Here is a 22,172-nt window from a genome sequence, read left to right as displayed (position 1 = left end):
ATAAAAAATATTCTGCTAAGTAATAGTATATATAGTTAACATAAAAAACCAAAAATTAACATTAAACTAAAAATTCTATTATATAAATAGATATAATTTAGTAAAAATTATATTCTTTCTTGTGTTCTACATGTATATTTCTTTCATATTTAAGTTTAATCATATTTAATCTATTATATATTTCATTATATATATGATTGTTGGTTTTATAATTAATAGAATCATGAATGGTAATATGGCTTTTATCATAGTTTTTTTTAGGTGGTGAATAGAGTCACACATGATTAACAATGCAGCACAGTGGTGGAACCATTCTAACAAGGATAGCTCATCTCATCCCGAAGGACATATTTTATACATATTTTGATATGATGTTAGGGATTTTTTTGTTCATATCCTACAGTAGGATCTTTTCTTTTTCACTTTAATTCACACATTATACTCTTTGATAAATAATTATGTTTGTGTAAAACCAAAGTTTTAAATTCGATTCATAATATACTAGTTATTATTATTATTTTATCTACTACTCAAATTACTGTGGCAATCATCGTCCAGTGTTGCGAGCCTTTTAACGTCGTTATAATATCATCATATACCTTTGTTAGTTTGTGTTAATTTTGATTATGGTAGAGTGAGTGATTATAAAACTTTAAAACAAAAATTTATTATTGTGGGTCTGCCATAGGAAAACAATCCTGTGAAATCTATAATCAGGTTATTCTCAAACTTATTTTTATTTTGCCCATCATATATGCATGTGTGTATATGAAAAATAAATGCACAAAAGCTTCTGTTTAGATATACTTTCTATACATATCATTTTTTTTTTTTTTTGGAATAATGGACATATCATTAAAATTTACTTATTTAACTACCTCTATATATGCTTATTTAAATATACTAGTTAAAAGTTACGTGCCGAGGCACGTAAATATTAGTTTTATTTAAAATTTAATTTTATGTTTTTTTATTTAGATTGTATCTAAGTGTATGATCATGCGAATGATTTGTTTTATTAAAATAATATGTGTGCTATTATATTTGGTTAGTAAAATATAATTAAGTATATTTAAGTCATAACAAAATAATACTTATTATTTAATTATAGAAAATTTAGAGAAACAAAATATAAGTTTTGCAAAATTTAAAACAAACATTATGTAACTAAAATTAAAGAAAATGTGCGATCTTAAAATAGAAGAAAAAATTATTAAAGAAGTCTTAATATATGGAATATTATTTGAAAAACTAAAAAGAGTATAGTGAAACTTCTTCCTAATCTTCCATTGATTCAGCTGCTTGAATGGTGAATTGATTGTACTTTCAACTCATCGTTCGTTTTGGATCTACATACAACTGAACTCTCCTTTTGAAAAACCTACTCAATTTAAAAAAAAAACACAAATTGAGAAATACCATTAGATAAGCACTTTTAATATATAAAGATATCTATTTGTATTTTTTGTTTGCTTTAGAATTGTTTTACGATTTAGAGTAGTATATAGATTTTTTACTTTTTAAAAAAAGTACAAAAATAAATAGATAGGTTTGAGATATTTTAGATAGATAAAAGTTTAAAAAATAGAGAAAAATATGAGAAAATGAATAAATATTTATATATTTAATAAAAGATTAAAAAAATAAGAGAATTAAGAAGAAAATAAATAGTGCTATTTGGAGAGATTCTAAAGTGTCATGTCACTGTCTCATATCTCTCTTTTATGTATATAATTGATTGATATATTAATCTTTATATATTGATTTATTTTTTCAATGCAAACTATCCAACAAGTAAAAGAAATTAGATTTTGCATATTTGAGCTAGTATCTGAAAAGTATCAATTGGAAATTAGGGCAAATAATATCCGATTTTGGGTCAATTTAAAACCGGCAAAAATAAACTTTTTTGTAGTAATAAAACTTTTTTATAATTTAATTTCTTATGCAAAAAAAGACAAGGATAAATTAGAAACTTGTGATGTATCTTCTATATATACTTTATAATTTGAGTGGAAGTATGAAATGAAATAGAATAAAAAGAGATAATTTTCATTCCATTGTCTTATTTGATTACATATTAAAGTATTGAAATGTCATTCCAATAAAATGACCTTTCTAATATTTTGGTAAATTAATTATTTCATTTTGAAATGAAAATAAATTCTATTCCAAGACATTATATAAAAAAAAAACTAATAATTTTTATATTAATTTTTTTTTCATACATTATTACATTTTGAGTTTTATTCTATTTCATTTTTACTTTTATTTCTATTCTCATTACTCTTTTTATGTTTTCATTCCTCCTAAGCACACTTTATTTTACGTTTTCCTATTTCTTTATGAATTGTATTTATGATGGCAGTTATCTCTTTTTTTTTTCTTTATACTTTTTTTTTAATTATTTTTCAAAATTTAATGTGTCCATAAAGATAAAAACTTTGTGTACAAGTGGTACAAAGTAACATATATCTTTTTTATTTGCTCTTATTGTAACAATCAAAATAGGATATAGCTTAGATAGCTTAGATTCTGAAATAAAACAAATTAAATAAATAGGATAGTAACAATCATGAGTATGACCCATAATTATCCAAGTATATAGAACGTATAGTTTTGATTGTTACAATGAGAAACAAAACATTCATGGTTTGATGTGGGGATGAGTTGGTGAAGCACTATATCTTCACATAATCCAAAACTGCATATGTATGGGCTTACAACACAAACACTTTTTAGTAACTGTTAGCTAGCTATTATACAAACATGACTGAGAGAAAATATTAAAACACATCTTGTATACTAAAGGAATGGTATGTAAAAAGACAAATAAACAAATTAATAAATATGCAAGAGATAAAGGAAATATCAATTCTACTAAAAAAAACATATTTCATCACTATCCCAATCATATTTTTCTCAACATTCCAAAAACCTTGCAGCAAGAAATCCATTACTCAAGAAGCTCGACTAAATGTAATGTGATTAAACCAAACCAAAAATGAAATATAAGTATAAAGTGGTTGTTTCAGTGATATAGAGGCAATTCTTAATCTCCAAGTTGGTTGATTGGCAACACTTGAATCAGGTTTTGAGAGAGATGAGTTGAAAAAACAGGGGAAGCTGAAACTGAGGACAATGGGACAGAGCCTGTGCTAGTAACAGTCCGACTCTTCTTTTGAGTTTGAGGAGGAACTTCAGGTGGAATCACAGTAGGCAATTCTGTCTTTCATGCAGCTATCAAACCCTTAGCAACTAACGAGCTAAGGAGGATATATATTGGATCAAAGGCTTTCTTTGCAACATTCCAAATATTTTCCTGCAGGAGACGAAGATAGTGGAAGAGATAAGACATGTAGGTCTTACAAATTATGAATTGAGACAATGACTTTGACTTAGGTAATCTCACAAATAAATATGAGAGTATAATATAAAGAATAATCAATCCAACAGTAATAAGGATGTAAAAAACCAGTATAAAATTGAAGTGCCTAACAAGTACTCGAGCTGATCCCATAGCTCCTCTCCTCTAAAAGCCAGCATAATATTGAGGAATTAGAACATAGGAACTTGTCTAAAATTAAACAAGTAAGGAAAATACAGAATAAACAGCTGCCTTACCTGGAAAACACGTGAACTGAACAGGTTGATGGTTGATACACTGCTTCCTTCTTCTCCTATATATCCAACAGAAAAAACATACATTATTATAGATAATAATGGATATAATCCAGCTTACAAATGATCACATTTGAATACCATATTCTTTGCTCACCTTCCATCCACATCGAATGCAATAATAATAATAATAATAATAATAATAATAATAATAATAATAATAATAATAATAATAATAATAATTTTATTAACTAATCGCAACTACACACAAAAACAGTTTTTATGTGCAACAAATGTCTATGATGCTCTTTAGTACTTTAACCGCTATCATAAAAGCAAAAAAAAATGTTTATAGTGTAAAGTCTTTTTGCCTTTTCAAAAGACTTCTAAGGTTCAGAATACTCATTTCCAATTAAAAGTGCCATTACTTGAAAAGATTGAAAAATTGAAATTGCAAGAAAAATTACAATAAGAGTAAGTTTACGTTTATAGTGTGAGGAATTAACATGAAAAAGAATAAACTCATACATTTGAAGAAAATCAAATATGATAACTATTGTGGTTAGGAAAAAAGTAATGCCCCACTAGTTTTTTGACACAACATTGTAGTCCACGAACAAATTAAAAAAGGAGTAAATTGACCGTGGAAAAAAATATATTAAAATAGGACCATTTATATAAGTAGTACATGAAATACATAAGAAACGATAGAATTGTGCAACCAAAAACATGAAAAACCATCATTATAATACATAAAATATCCATTATATCAGTTTCAGCAGAGCCCCTGGAGAAAGAAAGAAAAAAAAGTGAGAAAATTAAAGCCTATGAAGAAAACCAAATCCAATTTTAACATAAAAATGAATGAAAGAAAGAAAAAAGTTAATATGTATTTCTTTTGTTGATGAAACATTTGGCATATAATCTGATATAGGGAACCGCTATAAAGGGGACCATCCACCCAATCTAAACACTACAATTAACATATAGACTTGCATTTATTTAGATGATAATTCTGCGTATAATAAGAATTTTTATAAAGGATTTTATAAGCGGAAAGTACAGGTTTATTATTTAGTTATAAGAATTAGAAAGAGAGATTAATAATAAATATTCAAGAAAAATCTAATAGCAAAAAAGAAAAGTCTCACTAGACAACAACAGCGAGTGGAGTCGAGCCTTTCTCCGACGACTGAAAGCGAAGCGAACAGCGACCTAAAACTGAAAGAAATCAAATTAAAAGAAATCCAAAAGAAAGAAAGAAAAAGGTTAGTAAAAATCCAAAGAACTGGCTACTAATCGGGTGGAAAGCTTTAGATGAGTACAGATTGAAAGCAAAATGTGCAGAGATTCGGAAAAAAAAAAAAGATCAATTATCAAATTGATACGTTCGTACACCCATGTAGACTAACATCAAAGAATCTCACCAGACAACAGTGGAGTCGAGCATTTCTCCAACGACTGAAAGCGAAGCGAACAGCGACCTGAAACTGAAAGAAATCAAATTAAAGAAAAAAAAAAGTTAGTAGAAATCCAAAGAACTGGCTACTAATCGGGTGGAAAGTACAGATTGAAAGCAAAATCCCATAGATTCGAAAAAAAAAAAGATCAATTATCAAATTGATACGTTCGTACACCCATGTAGACTAACAGTAAAGAATCGTCGAGCCTTTCTCCGACGACTGAAAGCGAAGTGAAGAGTTCTTCAGCCACCTGAAACTGAAAGCAATGGGAAGTTCTGAAATTTCTAAGAGAGAGCTCTCTCTCATATACATATTTATACATACATATTATAAAGGCGGCAAATTTTATCTTTCATTGATTTCAAAAAAAAAAAAATGGGTAAATGATGTTTTCCAAAAATTATATGTATAAAATAATGCACACATCTTTCTGATTTGAGCAAGAGAAAGAGACAAAGAATGAAAATGAGAAGAAAAGCTGAGGAGAAAAAGGGTGGAAGATCGCACCTTTAAGGCTCCAATCCGACGGCGTTTTGGAGTTGCCAATCGTCAAGACCTGCCATCCCTTGATCTTCACGAGCTTTCTAAGTGAATCAGATGCATAATCAGAGACGGAGATGATGATCCACCTCTCCATCCAAAAATTCGCATAAGGTGAACCCTTATCAGTGATTGGAGTAATCGAATTCCAATTAACTTTGGGAAATTCGATCTTCTCCAAAGCTTCAACCTGATTCTCGAAGCAGACAAGCGTCGTGGTATCACCGACATTTCAGAGAAAGAAGGCAGTGGCAATAATCGATTGGGAGTGGGAGTGGGAGTGGGAGTGGGAGTGAGAGATCCTGGTTAGGTTAGGGCTTTTGAAACTATTCGTAAGGTTAGAGAAGGATGGTCGTATAAGATTAGAGAAGTGTTAACTTCAAACGTTAATCTTCAGTTAAATTTAACAGAATATTCTTTTATTTTTAAAGTATATTCTGTTAAACCAAGAATGGCTGTTAAACCAAGAATTGCCGTTAGATAAGCACTTTTAATATATAAAGATATTTAGTTCTAAGAGCATCACCAAGGACGCAGCAAATCTTTTATTTGGTGATGAATTCTTATCCAAGGAGGTTGCATATATATGTTGAATTTGGAGTGGAAGCTACAGTCCACGGTATATATGCCGTGCACTGTAGCACACGGCATTCACTTTTTTTTTTTTTTATATATATATATTATATTATATTATATTTAATTAATATATATTTATATTATTAATTGAATTTATGAAATTATAATGTATTTTTTTAAAAAAGTAGTATATTGATGTACTTTTACTTGTTTTCCCATTTGAGATATTTTTTTAGTCTATTTTTTTTTTATGGTTTTGTATATTATAATTACTTAAGATATTTTGTAAAATTTAAAAAAATTTAACAAGCTGAAAATAAAGTTCAAACTATCTGTTACACGTGTGACTATTTTATTTAGAAGGGTGTATTTTAGTTTGTGGTAGTTTTAGTTAATTAATATAATATTATTTTTTTTATTTTATTAAAACATTAATATAATAATAAGGAATAATTTTTTAGTGTAATTTTTGGTGTTGTGGTTGGAGTGAAGATAGTTTTTAACATCAAATTTAGTGATAGTGTGACACTAAATTTGATGAGCTCCTTGGAGATGCTCTAAGATACCAATTTGTTTTGAATTTTTATGTGATTGACAGCAATTGTTTCAATTGTAGTTTTATCATTAATAATTTAAATATCTATTCTTACTTTTGAGGTCGTTAAAAATTCTTTTTGAACTATTCAAATTGTTGGATTTAAAGATTTTTTAATTTTTTTTTTTCAATTTTACTAATATGTAGTTGTCCATATACGAAATCGTGCCCCCAAATTTTGATATTTACAATATCATGTCTCCTGAACTTTAACATATACAGAATTGTACTCCCTAAATTTTCATCTACTTCAGACTTTCTTTAATAAAATTGGACAAAAGTCCTTAAATCCAACAATCTCAATAGTTCGAGGAGAATTTTTTACGACCTAAAAAGTTCAAAAGCATAATTTAGTACATGTCAAAATTCAAGAGCAAAAATCCAAATTAACTTATAATATATATATATATATATTTATATATATGTTTTAAGGGAGACATATCCTTAATTTTTTTTTTTACAAGTATCAATAAAATATAAATTTGTTTATATTTTCACTTATATATTACTTGCTAATTGGAAAGTTATGTTATTGATCATGTCTGACCTTTAGCCAAACAGTGGTAAGTAACAGTCATTTTAACTTTTAATTATTTGTATCTTCTTATACAAATAATTTTTTGTAAGTAGTTGTTCTAATTTTTATTTATCTTATTATTATTTTATTTTAAGGGATATTAGCAACAAAACTATTTATGTTTTATATTTTTTAACAATTAATCATTAAAATTAATTTTTTGGTAACAAAAATACTTAAATTTTCTTTTTGTTAGCTATTTACCTTTTTCGTTGAAAAAATTATATTAAATGCTACGGTGAGCATGCCACAGTCTAATATGATAAATTTTTATTGGTTTAATATAATATTAATGATTTTGCATAATTACTACATTTATACTACTGTTGAATCAAACTATTTGTTTAAATATGTGAACTTGATATCTCTTGATTAGCTCAAAGATGCATACGCATCACCTAGGTGAAGAGAGTTGTCTCTCACCATTAACACACTTCACAAGCTTTGTCTTTGTACTAGCTAGGATATACAAGATGATTACTTGTGATGTAATCAAACATAAAAGATAACGGTAACTTTGAGCACAATACGATCCATTTCGTTGCTAACCATCTGAAATAGACAAGGATCTCCAGGACGTAGCCCATTTTGCCTTGCAAATTTAGACCATCCATCACATAAAATCACTTGATCTGAACTCCATCTCAAATCAGCCTCCCAAAATTTCTTCTCCTTGTCCTGGATTTTCACAGCTTCTGGCTTTTCTTCAAAATGTTTCCTTACAAAATCATTCGGAATCTGCTACAAAATGTCATATACACAAATAAAATAAAATAAAATCGTGTTTTTAAATATTTATGACATTTTCATACCTGTACTTCATCAATAGATTCTGAAAAACCGTGTTTTTGCAAATGTCAGTTGTATATAAGAAAATATAAAAACTGTAAGCGTTTGCAGCAGCAGCAGAAAGTAATTCTGCTACAGCAAAACGAAACAGGCAGAATATAAAATATTTGCAGAAAAATAAATAACTTGACACAAGAGATTTATACGTGGTATCAGTGTTCTCCCGAACACTCCTAGTCCACGGGGCCACGCCCAGAGAATGAAATCAATTAATAAAGTATCAAAATTACAAAGACAATTGACTTAAACAAGTTTAGACTCCCTCTAAAGTATTGCCGCAATCCTTTGTAATCCACTTTATGAATCTGACTTCTTGAAACACCTTCAAGCCCGAACTCCCTTCGTCTTTGAAGTGTGAGTGCTTACTTCCTCCCGAAGTAAGGCTTTAGCAAGTCTTCTCCCGAAGACCAAGTGCTTACTTCCTCCCGAAGTAAGGCTTTATCAAGTCTTCTCCCGAAGACCAATCTCTTGTTCTGTCAAGTAGTTCTTCACAACCTCTAGGATAGAGTAAGAACAGAAATAGAACAACTAGAACCTAGGTGAACAACTAGGCTCTCACAAAACAAAGAAACACTCTCTTCTCACAAATGATAAATGCAAAAAATGAATAATGGAAGAGGTAATTCGAATGGTTGCTCTCTAGGCTCTATTTATAGATCATAGAAACCAAAGAGGCAACCACAAGTTCGAATTAGCAGCTGTACAAAAACTTTCCAAAAGAAACACGATCTGCTACATCAGATTCGGTTGCTGACGAAGCAGATCTACCCAGAAACGGGAAACTTACTAAAATCGGGTCCGATCTTCTTTCAATGCTTGATTCCTGCCAAAAACAGATTAGATATTCTGATTGTATCAAGATACAATCGAAATCAATAAGGAAAAGGCAATAAACAAGGTTTCCCTAAAAAATACAACTTTCCAAAAGAGAATTCCTTCTCTTTTGAGAAGTTTTCAACAAAGGAAAGTTCAGCTGAAAGTGCAACTTTCCAAACAAGGAAAATGGCAGCTAATAACCGAATAAAAGAGGTAAGATTTCGAAAATGAATGCATAGCAATCTTACCATAAAAAAGGAAAAATTATTTTGTCACCTAACTTGCCAAAAAAGGACTTTACAATCTCCCCCTTTGGCACTTTAGATGAACAAAATAATTTTTACCATAAAGTACCTGCAAAGCAAAGTTAGCAAGAGCAAAAAAAAAATACTACTCCCCTTGAGTAACATAATCGAATATAACAATAAAATCAAAAAACATGCTAACTTTAAACATGAAGTTCACAAGTACTATCAAACCACAACTCCCCCTGAAAAAAAGGTCCAGAGTTGGGCAACAAACCAAAAAATAAATATCTCTCCCCCTTTTTGTTTATCGGAGTGCCAAAGTAAACAAAGAACAAAAAATAAACCAAAGTTTAATGAAAAAGAAACAAACTATAACACTTTAATTTTTGTAGAGTTTAATCAAAGTGGACAGTTGCCTGGACATGTCATGCTGGACATCAGCCATTGCTTCAAGACGAGTGTACACATTCTGAAGTTCAGACTTGACTTCCAGGAGTTCTGCAGCAGCAGAGCCTGAACTTGCACCAGCAGAAGCAGCAGCAGCACCAGCCTTTGGCCGTTTTTGGAAAACACCATCAAAATATTCAGAAGGTTGGAATGTAGGGCCAGTGATGGGAGGCTCAAGTGTTTCATGTGCTTGGGCCACATTCTTCTGAGAGGATAAAACCTTATAGATTAGATTTGGAAATACAAGTTTGAAGGTTGGCTTTTTACCTCTTCGAAAGGAGACAATCTGGTTGAGAATATGAGAGGCTAGATCAATGGAAGTTCCAGAGGTGATGCGGTATAGGAGTGTAGCCACTTCTTGAGACACCACGGTCTTGTTCGAATTTGGAACCCAATTGCTTAGTGCAAACCGCATAAGGGAAGCATGAGCAAAAGTGAGGTGAGTAATTCGAAGACTCTCCCCTGGTTTCAATTCTGAACGAGCACCAGTGAGTTCAGAGTGCATCAAGTCACGGTCCATGGACATCACAGCATTAGATACATTCTCAGGCAATTGCAGAGCCTGAGCAATGTCCTTTTCAGAAAAAGAGAACCAGTGACCCCTAACATAAACTCTCCTATACAGTCTAGAGTTCTCATCAAGGAAATCATTAGTAAGATTAGCATAAAACTCTTTAATAATGTTAGCAATGAATCCAATGAAACCAGTAAGAGTGTTTTCCCATTGATGAAATTGAATGAACTTTACAATACCATAAACATGATGGGCATGCAAATCATAATTCCTCTCACTTTCAAACTTACGAGTTGCATAGAGATTCCAGTCACGCTCATTGTCTCGATAGTAAAAAGTTGGACAACCAGAGATAGAGGAAGGGTTATTACCAGATGGAGGATCTTCCATGGGCTGCTTGCCTTTGGCAGCAGCAGAGGCCTTTGCTGCAGAAGCAGTTTTTGAACGAGGAGGCTCTGGCTCGAGTTCTGTGTCCTCACTGTCCTTCTCAGTATGCAGAGATACTGATTTGTCTGAAGAGACTTCCATTGGATCCTCTTCTTCTGAACTGGAACTCGAGGAAGCCGAGGGAGGATTAGTCTTGAGTTTCTTCTTGGCTGGAGGAACAGTCTTCTCTCGAGATTGAGAGGCTTGAAGTTCTTTCTCAGCCGAGGCTTGCTGGGCTCGAGTTCGAGTGGAAGGGCCTGTTGGAGTGGTGCCAGCCATTGATGCAGCAGGAGGAGGAACAGCCAATGGAGGAGGAGATTCCTTCGAGGATTCAGATGAGGAAGTCCAGGTGCGATAGGGCCTTACCGATTTGCGAGCAACTTGCTTGGGTGGACGTTTTGGCTTCACGGCTTGAGATTCACGCTGGGGAAGCGATGAATCTCCAGGCTTTGCAACAGCAGGAGGAGGAACTGAAGCAGCAGGGGGTGCACTAGAAGGAGTTGGAACGGTTTCTTCTAATTTTTTAGTGTGCCCTAGATTCTTGGTTCTCACCATTTTGGAATTGAAGGAGAAGATGAATAGTGACAGACAAAGAAACAAGAAGAAGGTTCGGGTAGGTGGTGAAATAAGTGTCAAAATTTGGTTTATATAACCTTGGAATCAAAACAAGAAAAAGGAAACCAATTTTGAAAATTCAAAAGGTAACCGCCAGCCCATGAACCAAAAGAGGAAACCGCCCACTTCTCAACTCCTTTCCCCTTTTTAAAAAAAATAAAAGGAAACTAGAAAAGCCAACAAATTTTTCCAAAAATAAATCAATCTTTCAAGAATAAAGGCACATTACCATATAAAGATTAATCTTTACTTGAAAAAATATCATAATAAATCAAAGAGAGAATGAATGTTGATACTTACCATTTATGCACAAGATTTTCTTAACCCATGAAGCAAGTCACACGCCTCCCTCCTTTTTTTTATTTATTTATTTAAAATAAAACCGAAAATAAAGTATAATGTGTACAATAAATATATGTGATTCGAACCAAGCAAAGGAAATCAAATATCATTGACAATTGACAAAATGAATTACATGTTATGCTTTTAAGGAAAATAACTAATTAGTATCTCATGAAATAATCATACTTAATTGATGTTGTGGAAAAAGATATGCATGTGACTGAAAATTGTGAACCAGGATTATCAATTTAATTTTAATAGAGGAGACTTACAGATTTGAACACACTTGTCAGACATAGGTGTGTGCAGTGAAAATAGGATCATTGTCCTTGGCAAGATTTTTCATTTTCGCCTTTTTCAATTTGATCCCGCAACTGGATGCTTTCACACCATACTGAAGGTAGCCCTTTTCTATGGTAGTGCATCCTCATCATAGTTGCTAATTACAATGTTCCAGCTTACTCATCAGATGGCTTTCACACCTCAGTATGGGTAGCTCTATTCCAGCAAGGGGCCTGACAAGACTGAAACAAAAATTGCTCAACTCTGTATAAGAACATTATTTAATCCTAGACACACATAGAGAGTAACATGAACCTTTTAGCACAACATCACAAGGTATGATCAGACAGAGATCCTAACTAATTATAAACCAAAAGCATAAACATGATTTGTCAAAATACAATGATAGATGATTAAGAGCTAGAAAAGAATCACATAATATTATTGTACCAGAATTATGAACAGATAAAATTAAACAATGCAAACTCCCAAAGATTTTCTGAGGGAGTCAAAGCGACTTGCATCTAGGGCCTTTGTGAAAATATCAGCTAATTGTTTTTCAGTATCAACATATTCTAATTGCAATGATTTATTTTCAACAAGTTCCCTAATAAAGTGGTGTCTTATATCAATGTGCTTTGTTCTAGAGTGTTGAACAGGATTTTTGGAAATATTTATGGCACTAGTATTGTCACAAAAAATAGTCAAAGCACCCAAATCAAACCCATAATCAATCAACATTTGTTTCAACCACAATAGTTGAGTGCAACAACTGCCAGCAGCTATGTACTCAGCTTCGGCAGTGGATAAGGAGATGGAATTCTGTTTCTTGCTATGCCAAGATACTAGATTATTCCCAAGGAAGAAGCACCCTCCACTTGTGCTCTTTCGATCATCAGCATTTCCTGCCCAATCTGCATCACTAAAACAAGCAAGATTTGAATTGGTATCTTTCGAGTACCAAATTCCATAATCAGGAGTGCTATTAACATATCTAATAATCCTTTTTACAACTGATACATGAGATTCCATAGGATTACTTTGATATCTAGCACACACTCCCACACTGTAACATATATCAGGACGACTAGCAGTTAAATACAAAAGACTTCCAATCATGCTACGATAGAGTGTAGTGTCTACCTTTACTCCATTCTCATCTTTTGTTAATTTCAGTGTGGTGCTCATAGGAGTACTTACCTGCTTAGCCGATTCAAGGCCAAATTTCTTGACAAGGTTCTTAGCATACTTGCTTTGAGATACAAATGTACCTCCTTCCATTTGTCTCACTTGAAGACCCAGAAAGAAATTAAGCTCACCAACCATGCTCATTTCAAATTCACTTTTCATTTGATCAACAAATACCTGCACTTCATGGTTAAATGTAGAACCAAAAACTATATCATCAACATAAATTTGAGCAATGATAAAATCAGATTTTATATGTTTGATGAAAAGAGTTTTATCCACACTACCTCTGTGATAGCCATGAGAAAGTAAAAATTGAGTCAACCTTTCATACCAAGCTCGAGGAGCTTGTTTCAGACCATACAAAGCTTTTTCAAGTTTGTATACATGGTCTGGAAATTGAGGATCTTCGAATCCTTTTGGTTGCTCAACATAAACTTCCTCATTCAAAATACCATTAAGGAAGGCAGATTTCACATCCATTTGAAACAATTTAATATTGAGAATACAAGCAATACATAAAAGTAAACGTATTGATTCTAATCTTGCAACAGGAGCAAAAGTTTCATCAAAATCAATACCTTCTACCTGAGTGTACCCTTGTGCCACCAAACGAGCCTTGTTTCTTACAATTGTACCGAACTCATCACTTTTATTTTTAAACAACCACTTTGTTCCAATAACATTTATACCTTTTGGTCTTCGGACCAAAATCCATACATTGTTGCGAACAAATTGGTTGAGTTCCTCTTGCATTGCATTGAGCCATTCCTCAAAGGTCATGGCTTCCTTCACATTTTTCGGTTCATATTGAGAAACAAAGCAAAGAAAGCTGATTAAATTAATATACCTTCTGCGAGTTACCATGCTTTCTTCAGGATTTCCAAGGATGAGATCTTTTGGATGATTCAGTTTGACTCTGGTGCTTGGTTCTTTCTGAATAGAATCAGTAATGATGTTTGGATGAGTCAAGATAGGCGGTTCTGGTTCTCCAGTTTCAGTTGCAGAAGCAGATTCGTCATTTGCAGCACCAGCAATGGGTTCTGCTGCATCAGGATCTGCTGTTACAACTTTTGGAGGAGTATCCATGAGACTATCTATCTTGGCTTCTGTGGAAAACTCTGAAAAATCTCTAAAATCATCAACAACCACATTAGCTGATTCCAAAACAGTTTGAGTTCTCATGTTATAAACACGATAAGCTCTACTGTTTAAGGAATATCCAATAAACACACCAACATCACTTTTAGCATCAAATTTACCAATATGCTCACGATCTCTATAGACATAACACACACATCCAAAAACATGAAAATGACTTACATTGGGGCGCTTACCTTTCCAGATTTCATAAGATGTTTTTGAGGTACCTGGACGAATAAACACTCTGTTTATTATGTAGCAAGCTGTGTTAATAGCTTCAGCCCATAATCGCTTTGTCAACTTCTTGCTATTTAACATCACTCTTGCCATTTCCTGCAAAGTTCGATTCTTCCTCTCAACAACTCCATTTTGTTGAGGAGTTTTGGGAGCTGAAAATTCATGAGTTATACCTGTAGACTTGCAAAAATCATCATACACAGAATTTTCAAACTCCTTACCATGATCACTTCGAATTCGAACAATTTTCCCAATATTACAACCTTTCTCAACTCTTAATCTCAGACAAAGAGTTTTAAAGGCATCAAAAGTGTCAGATTTTTCTCTTAAGAAATCTACCCAAGTAAAACGAGAGAAATCATCAACACACACAAAGATATATCGTTTACCATTCAAACTTTCAACTTGGATTGGACCCATAAGATCCATGTGAAGCAATTCCAATACCTTTGAGGTATTGATATCAGACACAGGCTTGTGAGTGATTTTTAATTGCTTTCCAAGTTGACACGGTTCACACTTACCTTCACTTTCCTTACCAAGCTTGGGAAGACCTCGAACAATACCTGCATTTGACAGTTTTTTCAGGTTTTTAAAATTAATATGCTCAAGCTTGGCATGCCACAGATCTGTGGTGTTGTTGATAGCTGAGTGACAAGTAAACACAGGGGTTAGAGTGTAATAGTTATCATTGGATCGAAATCCTTGCAAGATACATTCATTGTCATCATTCAGAACATAACAATGATCACTATCAAAAGAAACAGTAAACCCTTGATCACAGATTTGACTGATGCTAAGTAAATTAGCCATCAGTCCTTCAACTAACATCACATTTTTCAGTCTAGGTAACCCTTCAAAATTTAGAGTTCCCATACCAACAACTTTTCCAGATAAGCCATTACCAAAAGTGACTTCTCCACATTGCATAGGCCGAATGTTAGTCAAAAAATCCTTGTCACCTGTCATATGTCTAGAGCAACCACTGTCAAAATACCACATTTGAGATGCAGCAGTTTTATCAGAAAAACCAGCTAGACACTTCTTTTTCACCCATATTTGTTTCAAGCCTTTATGTTTCTTTTGAGATTTTTTCAAATTATCAAAATAATTTGTTTTAAACAGGTTGTTCAATGTGAAACATTTAGGTCTGATATGTCCTTTTCTACCACAAAAATGACAAATGGGAACAAATCTTTTTACCTGAGATTTTACCTTTTTCGAAAATCCTGGAGATTTTGCAGCATCAGAAAATTTGTTCTTCTTGCCACGGTACAGCGTGAAAGCTGTTACGGCGAGTTTGTAGCCTCACGGTGATTCGTTGGAACACTAGATTTTACAAACTTCGTGACTCCAGAACTTTCCATTCCATTAGAACCAAGGCCTGCAAAACCTCTCTGACCTGCATTCTGAGCTTTTTCAAAAATAGAAGATCCAGGATTAAGCATTTGAACATTTTTCTTAAAGTTTTCAAGTTCCTTCTTCAATAGAGAGATTTTATCATCTTTATCACAAACACTTGTCTCATATTCTTTTATTTTCAACTCACACATTTCAATCTGATGAGACAATTTTTTATTCAATTTATTCAACTCTCTATTTTCAGAAGCAACCTGAATCCATTTTTCATACATGACTTTGTATGATTCAGCAAGAGATTCTTCACAGATTTCAGACTCATCTGAATCTGATTCCTCTTGTTTGGTGGTATTATTCAGACATACCAATCTATCTTTCACCTGTGAATCACACAACACATTAGTCATAACAGAGGTTAGGGCGACATTTTCAGTAATATCTTCATCACTTTCGGTTTCATCATCACTCCAAGTGACATTGAAACTTTTCTTATTCTTTTTCAAAGTGTTTGCACACTCAGATTGAATATGCCCAAAACCTTCACATTCCCTGCACTGAATTCCCTTTTTGTTAGAGACAGAAGGTTTAATGAAAGTATTACCTTTTGAACCTTTCGAAATATTCTTTTTATTTCCCATCTTTTTCATATATTTCTGAAAATTCTTAGTTAATAAAGCAATCTCATCATCACATTCACTATCAGAATTTTCATTATCAGCAACTTTCAAAGCAATACTTTTACCTTTATCAGCAATGGATTTGGGTTTGTCCTTTTGTTTAATCTGTTGATTTAATTCAAAAGTACGTAAGGAACCCATCAATTCTTCCACTTTCATAGTGCTAAAATCTTTAGCTTCCTCCATTGCCAAAAGTTTCGTATCAAACCTTTACGGAAGAACTCTAACAATTTTTCTCACAAGAACGAGTCATCGAAGCTTTTCTCCAAGAGCAAAATATTCATTAGCAATGTCAGACAATTTTTCATAGAATTCAATTAAAGTTTCATTATCAGACATTCTAAGCTCATCAAATTTAGTTTGAAGCATGATAAATCTAGATCTTTTCACATCAGAAGTTCCTTCAAACTGAGTTTGAAGAATCTCCCAAGCTTCCTTAGCAAAAACACAAGATGATATAAGTTTAATGTAACCCTCACCTATACCATTAAAGATAGCATGCAAGGCTTTGCTATTGTAGGCAGATAGTTTATCATCTTCAATAGACCATTCCAGTTCAGATTTTATAATAGTATTACCTGAAGAATCTGTCTCAACTGGAGGAGACCAACCTGATAGAACCATTCTCCACGCCTTCTCATCTTGAGATTTGATGAAGGCTCTCATTCTAACTTTCCAGTAAGGATAGTTAGAGTCATTAAGCAATGGTGGTCTAGAAATAGAACTTCCTTCTGCAAAAAATGGCATTCTAACAAAAACGTTATAGGACCACACTAAGAGTTTAGTGTCCCGCTCTGATACCAATTGAAAAACCGTGTTTTTGCAAATGTCAGTTGTATATAAGAAAATATAAAAACTGTAAGCGTTTGCAGCAGCAGAAAGTAATTCTGCTACAGCAAAACGAAACAGGCAGAATATAAAATATTTGCAGAAAAATAAATAACTTGACACAAGAGATTTATACGTGGTATCAGTGTTCTCCCGAACACTCCTAGTCCACGGGGCCACGCCCAGAGAATGAAATCAATTAATAAAGTATCAAAATTACAAAGACAATTGACTTAAACAAGTTTAGACTCCCTCTAAAGTATTGCCGCAATCCTTTGTAATCCACTTTATGAATCTGACTTCTTGAAACACCTTCAAGCCCGAACTCCCTTCGTCTTTGAAGTGTGAGTGCTTACTTCCTCCCGAAGTAAGGCTTTAGCAAGTCTTCTCCCGAAGACCAAGTGCTTACTTCCTCCCGAAGTAAGGCTTTATCAAGTCTTCTCCCGAAGACCAATCTCTTGTTCTGTCAAGTAGTTCTTCACAACCTCTAGGATAGAGTAAGAACAGAAATAGAACAACTAGAACCTAGGTGAACAACTAGGCTCTCACAAAACAAAGAAACACTCTCTTCTCACAAATGATAAATGCAAAAAATGAATAATGGAAGAGGTAATTCGAATGGTTGCTCTCTAGGCTCTATTTATAGATCATAGAAACCAAAGAGGCAACCACAAGTTCGAATTAGCAGCTGTACAAAAACTTTCCAAAAGAAACACGATCTGCTACATCAGATTCGGTTGCTGACGAAGCAGATCTACCCAGAAACGGGAAACTTACTAAAATCGGGTCCGATCTTCTTTCAATGCTTGATTCCCACTTAAAAAACAGATTAGATATTCTGATTGTATCAAGATACAATCGAAATCAATAAGGAAAAGGCAATAAACAAGGTTTCCCTAAAAAATACAACTTTCCAAAAGAGAATTCCTTCTCTTTTGAGAAGTTTTCAACAAAGGAAAGTTCAGCTGAAAGTGCAACTTTCCAAACAAGGAAAATGGCAGCTAATAACCGAATAAAAGAGGTAAGATTTCGAAAATGAATGCATAGCAATCTTACCATAAAAAAGGAAAAATTATTTTGTCACCTAACTTGCCAAAAAAGGACTTTACAGATTCTCCCAATTTCACTTCGAAACTAGGATAACAGCATTGTTCCGTTCCTTCTCCGAAAAATTGGCCATCCTTTGAAGATGAAGGCTTGTCTTTACTAGCATGGCAGCTGGTGTCATCTTTGGAGTTGGTTTCAGATATCATATTGTTGCCTTCAACTTCTGATCATACCAACAAAGTGTATATAGAATTAGCACTAAAAATATTTACCCCAACAAGAAATCATTAAGTTACTAACCTTGATGAGATTGTAATTGTTGGCTTTGTTGGGTGACTCGGTGTATGATAATGTTGAACACAATGATTTCTTCAGTTTTTTCGATCAATTCGAATATTAAGACATCCTCAATTTTCAAATCATTGTTCTCAATGAATTCCTGCCACTCTCTTTTGTCAAACCAAGCTCTTGGTGGTGTAGCTTGGCTACTAATGTGGAGTTTTAAATGCCATTTCGTTTTCTCTGGAAGAACACATAGAGTAACATCATGTTCACATTTTCCATCACCGATATTTTGTCTCCAAAATTCTTCTTCTAACACCTAGAATTCACCATTCAACAAATGGAAAAAAAAAAAACAAGTATGGTTAAAAATATAGAGATCATTTCACAAATACACAAAAATAACAAAAAAAATTAAAAAAAAAATACGGTTTCACGGAATTTTATATATTTTTACGATTTTTTTTATTTTATTTACAGAAAATACGGTCTACTCTTATTAATTTGTTGTTGATTTTTTTATTGTTATTTTGAAATTAATTTAGATGTTATTTTCATGTTATTTTTATGTAGTTATCTTGTTGTTTTCGTGTTGTTGGAAAATCGTAAAAAAGTAAAAAAAACATACCATGTGATAAAGTTGCAGATGTGTCTCTTGTAATGCAACTTTTAAATATGGTTTTCTGGATTTGAAGTTTTGAGTGGAGGACAAAGTTGAAATCTGCTTCTTCTTTCGATTAACAGATTCTCCAACTATACCATCACTCCTTTTAGCACAAAGTTTAAACCTTCCTGTAATATTTTTAACAAATAATGTTAAGATTTATAAGCACTAATATTTAGTATTCACAAAAACAAAACAAACAAACCTGTTTTCTTGGCAGGCTCATCAGTTGTGTATTCACCATTATTTGTCATTTTTCTCTTCAGCTTCTGTAGAGAGCGGTTCTCGTCTTCATCTACATCTTGATCAGATTCTTCTTCTTCTTCTTCTTCTAACATTTTAATATTTTAAGGGTGAAGATAACGATCAAGACATTATTATTATAGAATAATAGAGTTCAGTTCTTGTTTACCTGATGATAACACAGGAGAATTTGCTCTTCCATTTTCATCAAATATAACCACTTCGAATAATATTATTCCAATGCTCTTTTTCAAAACAAAGGCACAAACATCACCTACTTTCAAATCATTATCTTGAACAAATTCTTTCCAACCACAACCAAATGCAGTTTTCGAACAACCTCTGTACTGTCTATAAGAGAAATTAACAGGCCAGGTCCTCCCGTCCTCAACCTTAAGGATCACATCTTGGGACTTACCCAGGTAAGTTTTTGCAAACTTAAATGGAACATTCTTGACAAAACATGAAGAAGATCAGAGAGTCAAGTCAATATGATAAATATTTTCAATGTATAGTTACAAAATCAACATTAAAGAAGCTTATGTGTTACCATACTAAACCCAGCTCTAACATAGGTTGGTTGCAGAGGAACTATGAAAGAAGGGTCTTTAGATTTAAAATCTTTAGCTCTCATGAGAACTTCAGCCTTTGATTTTCCCCTCAATTTCCTTTTTCTTCTAAATTTTCTCCTTGGTTGTATAGAACATTCTTTATTTGACAAATCAAACTTAACTGAAATAGAATCAACAGATCAGTCAAAAGATACAAAAACAAAACAAAACAAAACAAAACAAAACAACCAAACCTGTTTTCTTGGCAGGCTCAAGTAAAAAGGTTGAATCTTTTCTGCTCAGTTGTTGTCCTTGTTCAGTTCTTCTTGGTCTCAGAGAAGGAAGTGGTGATGTAGAAGAAGAAGGGTTGTTATGATCTTGATCAGCTCCTTCTTTTTCTTCTTCTTCTGGCCTCTTGGACAGCTCTTGTTGATGATCAATATTACTAGTAACTGGATAGCTTATCTCAATTCCACTTGCATCAAGTATGCCCACAAGGAATGTAGATTGGTTTTCATGATAAATGAAAGACAATGTGCAATCTTCAGACTTTAATAGGTTGTAATGTATTGCAAAGTCAGCCCAACCTTTTTTCAACCAAGTACGTCCATCTTCAGATTTTGTTAATTTGAATTTCCATGTTGCTCCACCATCATTTGGAACTTTTAGGAACACTGTTGGATTAGTTGAAGTGTCTATATTAGGACCAAACTTCAACATAAACTCTCTTGGAATTTACTGCAGAAAAAATGTCAAAATATGTAGTTGTAGTATTAGTAAAAGTAGTAGTTAAAAAGTATGGAAATTTAAATATTGTGTGTGAGCTTGATTGAGAAGAGATCAGTAGAGTTTACTTACAAACTTATTTTTGAAGAAAAGCTTTTTAGGGTTGCTGAGTTTCTTGAAAAATTGAGGAGCAACATGAGAAATAGTACTGGTAGACATTGTTGTTTTCCTTTCTTTTGGTCTGAAACAAAGAACTCTATTTTGAGTTGAAGCTTTGGTTACCTTACCAGTTACCAGTTACCACTTACCACTTACCATTCTCTCTCAGAATGTCTAAAGGCAATGTATGAGAGGAAAAGAAAGGGATAGGAAGGAAAGGCAAAGGCAAAGGATCTCGCCAGCTTCTAACATCACACTTTCTTCTTTCTGTTCTTTTTGTCCTATAAAACTCATTGGGAAATTTGAATTATTATGCATTTTTTAATACAAAATTGGTTTGGAGAACACTTAGTGTAGGTAATTTTTAAAATAGGACAAATTTTCAAAAAAACCCCAAAATAGCCTTGTCAAAAATCTCAATTCCTTTCTCTCTCTTCCACTCAAACTCTCTCTCGGTCCCATCTTTCCTTCATGCCCGATCCTAGCCCAGCCGCCTCACACAAGCGACTCCGGCTTCGCCCGAACCCCAGCCACCTCACACAACCACCGCGTCGTCACCCCCTCACCACCGCCTATGACCCGACGATCTCCACCGCGTACGACAGAAAATAAAAAACCCCCTCGGGTCCGATTGGCCCAATATGGTAGCCATTGGACCCTATCGTTCCAATCAGACCTTAACAAATCGGACCATCGGACCATCGGACCCAACCCAACATGACCATCGGACCATCGAACCCAACCCATCGGACCATCGGACCCATGCATCGGGACCATCGGACCCAGCCCGTCGGACCCATCGGACCCACCCCGTCGGACCCATCGGACCCCCTTCTTCCCCAATGGTTTCTCAGATCCGAATTACCTTAGACATGGTGCGGTTATCCTGGGTGGTTCTCCTCCTCCGTGCGGCGGTGATGACGGTCGGATAGTGGGTGTGGGTCTCGGTCGGAGTCGACTGGGCGACGGCGCGGTGGTTGTGTGAGGTGGCTGGGGTTTGGGCGAAGTCGGAGTCGCTTGTGTGAGGCGGCTGGGCTGGGATCGGGCATGAAGGAAGAGGGACCGAGAGAGAGTTTGAGTGGAAGAGAGAGAAAGGGATTGGGATTTTTGACAAGGCTATTTTGGGGTTTTTTGAAAATTGGTCCTATTTTAAAAAT

The 22,172-nt window shown here is 33.7% G+C and overlaps 1 protein-coding gene across 1 annotated transcript; it reads right to left on the bottom strand.

The window, feature by feature from the left end:
- Positions 1 to 7,665: 7,665 nt before the first annotated feature.
- Positions 7,666 to 21,462, bottom strand: LOC115712532 (B3 domain-containing protein Os03g0620400). Its single transcript, XM_061114535.1, has 10 exons — positions 20,989 to 21,462; positions 20,385 to 20,868; positions 20,130 to 20,311; positions 19,749 to 20,031; positions 19,542 to 19,664; positions 19,301 to 19,464; positions 18,691 to 18,991; positions 18,460 to 18,613; positions 8,185 to 8,206; positions 7,666 to 8,110 (listed from the first exon to the last, which is right to left on the bottom strand). Exons 2-10 carry the CDS (start codon positions 20,848 to 20,850, stop codon positions 7,865 to 7,867), a joined length of 1,941 nt encoding a protein of 646 aa, XP_060970518.1. The 5' UTR covers positions 20,851 to 20,868; positions 20,989 to 21,462; the 3' UTR covers positions 7,666 to 7,864.
- Positions 21,463 to 22,172: the final 710 nt, after the last annotated feature.

This window comes from Cannabis sativa, chromosome 4 (genome assembly GCF_029168945.1).
Source record: "Cannabis sativa cultivar Pink pepper isolate KNU-18-1 chromosome 4, ASM2916894v1, whole genome shotgun sequence".
NCBI lineage: Eukaryota > Viridiplantae > Streptophyta > Magnoliopsida > Rosales > Cannabaceae > Cannabis > Cannabis sativa.
Note: the sequence above shows the minus strand (reverse complement) of the source record. Positions and strands in the feature narration are given on the sequence as shown.

Excerpts from the sequence above, each read along its gene's own strand:
- LOC115712532 (XM_061114535.1), bottom strand. The coding sequence starts at position 20,850 with ATGTTGAAGTTTGGTCCTAATATAGACACTTCAACTAATCCAACAGTG. Across the intron at positions 20,312-20,384 it reads TGAGCCTGCCAAGAAAACAG|TTAAGTTTGATTTGTCAAAT; the intron begins GTTTGGTTGTTT and ends ATTCTATTTCAG. Across the intron at positions 20,032-20,129 it reads TTAGAGCTGGGTTTAGTATG|AATGTTCCATTTAAGTTTGC; the intron begins GTAACACATAAG and ends TGTTTTGTCAAG.